This window comes from Pteropus vampyrus, unplaced genomic scaffold (assembly GCF_000151845.1).
Source record: "Pteropus vampyrus isolate Shadow unplaced genomic scaffold, Pvam_2.0 Scaffold61, whole genome shotgun sequence".
Lineage (NCBI taxonomy): Eukaryota > Metazoa > Chordata > Mammalia > Chiroptera > Pteropodidae > Pteropus > Pteropus vampyrus.
In genome coordinates this window covers 7,333,885-7,341,122 of record NW_011888842.1, presented here as the reverse complement: position 1 = coordinate 7,341,122, position 7,238 = coordinate 7,333,885, and the positions used below count along the sequence as shown (strand labels likewise).

The window sequence follows — 7,238 nt, the reverse complement described above, 5'->3', positions numbered from 1 at the left end:
AGATATTTCAATATAAAACCTGTAAGACTTGGAGATGGACTGGTTTTAGAAGGCCAGGGAAAAGATAAGACTTTGCAACTTTCAATCATGGGTGACTGAATGAAGGCAGTGCTCCTTGATGAGACCAGAGATGCCAGGAGGAGAGACAGTATTTGGAGGGTAGTTTGGTAGAGAGGGATTGGAGGGGCATCGACGGCTTCCCATTGGTACCATGGACAGCTCCAAGGATCTCCAGCCGCCTTGGACTAGAACATGCAGATCAATGGTTTTTGACTCTGGCTGCCTTAAAATCAGCAGAAGAGCTAATTTAACATGCAGTCTCCCAGGCCCACCCTGATGTTCTGCATAAAAGTCTCTGGGGTTGGGGTTCAGGAGCCCGCATTCTAAATAAGCACCCCAGGTAACTCAGGCACAGGCGGTCAGATGACTCCACTTGATACACTGAAATAAAGCCATGGTAGGCTCTAGAGGAAGAGATGAGAGCGCCCTCTGCTGTTAAGAAAAAGGTTAGACCTCTAGAGTTTATGACTTCTGTATTTAACGTGGTTTATTTACAGTGAAATCCTGGGCCAAAACAAAGAAACAAGAGACTTGGGATGATGAGTGAGAAAGAGGGGCTACCTTGCTCGATTCTTTCACCTTGTAATGCAGAGTGTGGCAAAGTTCACCTGTATGTGGTTACGGTCACTGTCTTTAGTCCGAGATTCTGTTACACCTTCCCAGCCCCATTCCCTAAAATACATCATGTGGCTCCTTAAGGTGAGAAGATAGATTCCTCCCCTTGAAAACATATGGAAACCTACAAGAATTAAAAGCAAGAGCTTGAAAAGGTATTTGTGCATCCATGTTCATAGCAGTTTTATTCACAATAGCTAACAACAGGTGGAAACAACCCAAATGTCCATTGATGGATTGGACGAAGACAATGTGGTGGATACAATGGAACATTATTCGGCCTTAAAAAGGAATGAAATTCTGTGATGATTTCTGTACAGACAGACTATGCTACAACATGGATGATCTGTGAAGGCATTATGCGAGTGAAATAAGCTAGACACAAATGGACAAATATTGTATGATTTCACTGATATAAGGTACCTACAGTAGTCAATTTCATAGAGACAGGAAGTAGAATGGTAGTTGCCAGGAGCTGGGGGAGGAAGGGAGAATGGGGAGTTATGGTTTAATGGCTATAGTTTCAATCTGAGAAGATGAAAAAGTTCTCGAAATGGATGTTGGCGATGGTCATTGCACAACGATGTGAATGTACTTAATGCCACTGAACTATACACATAAAAATGGTTAAAATCGTAACTTCCATGTTGTGTTTATTTTAGCACAATAAAAAAAATGGCATAATAAGAGGAGCAGTGGTTAATGTCCTCAGCTTGACTGGGAATCTGTAAGGCTTCTCCATGGCGTCCCTATCCCACAGGGAGCCGAGAACAGGGAAAGGTGTCTCCCCTGTCAGAACGGGGGCCCTCCCAGGAGCCGTAGGTGTTTCTTCAAACCGATAGCCGCTCCCCCCGAGGGCCTGGTCTTGTCATGTCCATCATCACACTAAGGTGCCTCCCGATAGCGGAGTTTCTTAGAGTGAGTGAGGTTGCGCCTCCTCCTTCAGACTGGGAGTTAGCTCAGCCAGCTGGTATGCAGGTGGGGGAAAGTGAGCCTCTTGTTGGAGAGTTTGTCTCTCCTTCCCAGTCCCCCCAGGCTCAAGAGCCCCACAAGCGCCCAAAGACTTTCTATCCGCCCATTGCATCGCCAGCCTCTCTCTCCCAAGTTCCGCGCGTTCAGAAACCCAGCGCATTCTCCCCGCCGGGGGGCCAAAGAGACTCTCTGCCCTCTTCCAAGATGGCCGCCACCGCCTCTGTGACAGGCGTGGTCACGTGGGTGCCGCAGCCTATGAGGTCGCTGGGGCTTTGTCGGTGATTGTCCCTTTCCGGGCCCCGTCCAGAGGCGGCGACTGCCTTTGTCAACCGGAGCCTGAGCGATCATGGCAACGGCCTCGGGCGGGGAGCGCGCGGCAGCGGTGGCAGCAGCGGCAGTTTGGTCGCGGACCGGGGCGGCAGAGCGGCAGCGGCGGCGGCGGCGGCGGTGGCAGTGGCGCTGGCACCGGCCTTGAGCGCCATGCAGCGACGCAACTCCGAGAGGGAGTTGGCGTCCCGGTGGGAGACGGAGGCGGTGGCCGCGGCCAAAGCGCAGGCGGCGGAGCGGGTCCGCGTGGACGCGGGCGCGGCCGGGGAGCCCGAGCGCAGGGCGCGGGAGGAGCAGGCCATGGACCCGGCCCCGGCGCAGCCTCGCGCGACCGAGGAGGGGGACGCCCGCGTTCTTCCGCGGCCGCTGCCCACATTGACCGTGTCCAAGCCCAAGCCGGCGCCGGCGCGGGGTCTCTGGACGCACGGGAAGCCCAGGAGCAAGGGCCGAAACTGCAAGCGGAGCTCGGGCCGTCGGTCGGACGAGTACCGCTCTCAGCGGCCCGTCACCGTGGACAGCTCTAAGGCCAGGACCTCCCTGGACGCCCTGAAGATCAGCATACGACAGCTCAAGTGGAAGGAGGTGAGGCGCGGCCCCGCCGCCTGGGCACAGGGGGGTGGACAGGACAACCTCACAGGGGTCGGCCTGGCCCCGGCCAGGTCTGAGGGCTGAGCTCCAGCTGTGCGCCATCCTTGAGCCTGCAGCTGCTCATCCTTCGAGGCCTGGCCCCCAAATCACTTCCTCCAGAAGCTTTCAGCCCCCTCCAGGTCAAGTTAGCCACTCCTTGCCTTTGCTCTCCTACAGCGCCGTGGTCTCCAACCCTCAGCACCCGCCTCGCCACACTGTAGACATTTGTTTATATGTCTGTCTCCTCCACTGGCTTTTGAGTCTGGCAAGCCTGGGACCCTCCCTCTTTCACTTCATTTAAGTTCTGTTTGTTTAGCACTAATGTGGGCTCTTGGGCAGTTTAACAGTTTGTACTTTGGAGACAGACAGACCTAGGGTCTCCGCCATATCCTGCCACTTTGTCACGTGACCTTGAGCAAGTTGCTTCGCCTCTTAAACCTATTTCCTCTGTAAAATGAGGCTAATGATACCTTTCTCATAGTTTTTTTTTTTTTAGTAGTAGTAGAAGACTCACTGCTTATTGTAGCATAGCACAAGACTGCAATAAATACCACCCTCTCCTTACCACACGCTCTTCTCCATCTTCTTCCATTGCCATCATGATCACCACCATCACTACCACCATCACCACCACCATCACCATCACCATCACCATCATCATGTCAGTGCAGACACTGTATCTTATGTTTCAGGGCTTAGCATAAAGTAGGTGTCAGTAAGTGGTGGATGAAAGGGTGAATGAAGGAATGGGTTATTTGTCTCTGAACCCATTTTAGAACTGGTGGGGGCTGAGATGAAACGCCAATGACATCCGGAGGTGTCTGTTGCAGTTGGCTGAGTGGGTAAAGCCGTTGGACTTTTCTGCAGCTTCTAAGGCTGTTTAACTTAATTTCAGGAGTATCAGGATTGTGATTTAGGGTAGTCGAGTCTGGAGACTTAGATCCAGATGGTCTGCTGGTGGGACCGGATCTGCAGCAGGCAACCTGAAGACTCAGGTACTTAGCCCTGGGCCTTGGCTGTAGTAGATGTCTAGGAATAGTTTTATGAAGTTGGAACGTGCAGAGAGATGGCCACAGAAAGGATTGATGAGGTCACTCCTAGCAGGAAGGAGTCATGTGATTTGGAGAGAAGTCAAGAATCAGGTAGGGCAGACTCCCAGGTAGGTAGGGTTAGCCATTGGGCAAGTCCGACTCCAGGTGTCAGGGCCTCCAGCCTTGGGGCTCAGGATTCAAGGGGTGGGGGTACTTCTGAGCCTGACATCCAGAGAAAGTGAAAAAGGGCTTCTGGTTCTGGACAGGATCCCAAGTCCAGGGACTGAAACCAGGACCAGCAAGATAAAATTGGAGCACTCATTAGTGCCATGGTCCTAATGAGGGGAGAATCCAGGGACTGAAACCAGGCCACAGAGTTAGGCAAGGCTCATTGGCCCAAGTAGGGCCTGTGCTTAGCTTAGCCCTGTAGAGGGAGAGAGACATGAATGAAGCTGGCTAGATCTTGAGAGATGGAGCCAGGTGGACTCAGAAATCAGCAGGCGTACATGCCAGCCCAGGTTCATTCACTCTTTCCATAAGTGTTCATTGTGGATGTTGGGCTCTGCAGATCAAAGATGCTTCAGATATAAGTAACCCTTGCCCTCAAGGACCTTATAGTTCAGTAAGGGATAAAACACAAATGAATAAATCATTGCAGTAATTACAGGGCCTCTCACGCTGCTTTCTGAAATGCTTTTTTTTCCAGTTATGTGTATACCTTGCTCTGTCACTTCAGATCTCTGATTAAATGCCACTTTCGCAGACAGGCCTTCCCTGTTGATTCCTCTATTGACCCATGCTCTTTATTTATTTATTTTTCCCATAGCACTAAACTCTACCTGGTACTGTATTACGTATTGTTTGTTTATTGTCTGTTTCCCTTATTAGAATGTAAGCTCCAGGAGGGCAGGGGCTTTGTTTTATTTACTTCTGTACTCTCAGGTGCTTGGCACATAGAAGGTGCTCAATAAATCTTTGTTGAATATATGAAGACATTATGTGATGAGTGTTTCTCTCTTTATGTAAACGTGTACGTGTTGTGGGAGGTGGAGGAGGGCCAGCTCAGGGAGGGCTTCCTGGAGGAGAGAGACCTAAGCTCAGTTTTGAGTGCTGAAAAGGAGTAGGCTTACTTAGGGGCCGTCAACTTTGGAACCCTCGTAGAGGGAGTAGTTTGGGCAAAGAGGTGCATTCAGGGTTCACAATGGGTGGATCATAGCATGGGCAGCAGAATGGTGGGAGATGAGGCTGGAGAAATGGCAGGGGTCATATCGTGTGCCATGCCGTGGGGGTTGGTCTTTTTTGGAAGGCTGTGTGGGCCACTACAGAATTTTAAGCTTCTTCCATTTATTGGCTGTGCTACCTTGGCAAGTGCGTTAAACTCTTTAGGCCTCAGTTTGCCTGTCTGTCAGATCGGGGTGGGTTGAGCTAGTTCAGTGGTTCCCAGCCCCTCCACTGCTGCAGCCACATGATGGTAATGTTAGTCCACACAAGACCCTTGCACTGATGAGCCCAGTGGAGTGGGCAGTTTCTAGGGTACTATTGTATTTTCAGACTAGTATGTTCTAGTATATTTTAAAACATGATTCACAACAATAAAACTTTACTATTAGATGTGTGATTATTTCCTTAATGCCACTCTGTCCTATTGGTCTTTGAGGTCTAGGACAGGGGTAGTGTCTGACTTGTGTCCCCAATGCCCCGCACGTTGAAAGTTTTCAATAAATATTCACCAAAGGAATGAATGATATTTGCAACAGAGCCCACATCTCATCTTGACACCCCAGAATGTGGAGTTTGAAAAGTGCCAGACTAGGCAAACTTGAAAGTTCCTTTCAGCTTTAAACTATGACTGTAGTTTAAACCTGCTACAAAGTTGACTTCATGGCAGGTAACAGCTACATAAACCAGGTACCAACAAAGTGCAGACACACGACCGCTCCAGGCCTCAGTGTCCGATCTGCTGCGGGGATGATGTTAGACAAGAGCATCTCTAACACTCAACACTGACCTTCCAGCAGCAGAAACGTCTACTGAAGTTGAGCCAGTGTCTAGGATATGGGAGTACCCAGCTGGCTGATGTTGGCAGGGGTGGGTGGCTAGCCATGGTAAGAAATAGGGTTACGAACGCCAGACGCTCTGTGTCTCCCTTTCCGAGTACGTAGCGAGGGCCACACAGCACAGTCCACTTAGCAGGGCAGCGCCCAGCCAGCAGGGAGATTCGGACGTTTGCTTGGCTGCAGGCAGAACCCCGCTTCCTCCTTCACTTTTCTTTATACCACGTACATTTAACAACAGCAACAACAGGAACAATGATAATGGACAACAACTATAATGGACTCTTACATAGCTCTTACCCCGTGTCGGGCACTCTTTTGTGTTTTACACACACACAATGATTCGATTCTCCCAACAACCCAATACAGTAAGTGCCTGATTGTCCCCATTTTGCAGAGGAAGAAATCAGAGTACACAGAGGTTAACTTATCCAAGGTCACACAGCTGGTAAGTGGCAGAGCTTGCATTTGAAACAGATATTTCATTTGAAACCAGCTGTCAACTCTATGCCCTTCCCACTGCTCCCGGCTGGCAATCTGCAGACCCTAGCTTAGGGGTTGTGGATATAGATATGAATAAGATTCACTCTTTGCCCTCCAGAAGCTCCACGTGTTGAGGGACAGGCATGCCCACAGACGATTACAGTCTCGTCTGGGGGCGGAGTGGTTTAAGCGCATTCCATACAGAGTTGGAACAAAGGTGGAGAGGACGGATCGGGTTCTATATGCAGGGTGGGATGATGGCAGCTGAGGGAGCACGTGGGAGAGAAGCGAGAGAGGAAGAAGGAGCCAGATCACAGAGGACATTGAAGACCATGCCAAGAAGCTTGTGCTGACTGACTATGATCACAGATTCTTGCCATATATAGACCAAGCTTCCTTTGCCCACTCTCTGTCGGTGCCAGGTAAACTATGCCAACTGATGATTCAGTTTTCAGTCGTACCCACCCTGTCAGGTCTAATTCAGCTGTGTCCACCGTGTTAAATTGGTTTCAAAAAGGAAAATTCCCAAATGTTAGCTCTATAAAATTGTAAATAAGATGAAAGTTTATTCTAGAACAGCAAAATTGTGTTTACAGGGTCACCACTTTAGTTATAACAGGAAAAAGAGGGATATTTCCTGGCTCATAGTAGATGCTCGATAAATATTTACAGAATTGGATGGTCCACTTCCACTCACACGAGGGTCTCTCCTCATCTCCGGTATATTCTTTAGCAGTTTGGACACCCTCATTAAAGAAAACCTTAGGGAAAAGACGCCGTGGAGAATAGATGCCACTATTGTTGTGAGCTGTCTTCCCTGGAGATGTAGGTTGTATATATGAGCACAGCGGTACTATGGTCACCAGCTAATGTGCATGACAGATTCGACAGAGGGAATTTGTTGTAATAGTTTGCATAAGCCCCTGTCCCGGAATCTATTAGTATGAGCTCTTTGTTTCAGACGCTCCATGTGTTTTTTTTTTTTCTGAAATTTATCCAGCCTTTCTTCAGAGCATGTATATGCTTATGATATGGTCCTACTTATAGTTACTGTTTATTAAATATCTGT

At 49.4% G+C, this 7,238-nt stretch overlaps 1 protein-coding gene across 1 annotated transcript in view; it reads left to right on the top strand.

The window, feature by feature from the left end:
• Window positions 1-1,851: 1,851 nt before the first annotated feature.
• The window catches only part of TTLL11 (tubulin tyrosine ligase like 11), a 215,986-nt gene continuing 210,599 nt past the window's right edge, over window positions 1,852-7,238 (top strand). The window contains 1 exon segment of the mRNA XM_011361002.2: window positions 1,852-2,556. Coding sequence (XP_011359304.1) covers window positions 1,852-2,556 — 705 coding nt within the window.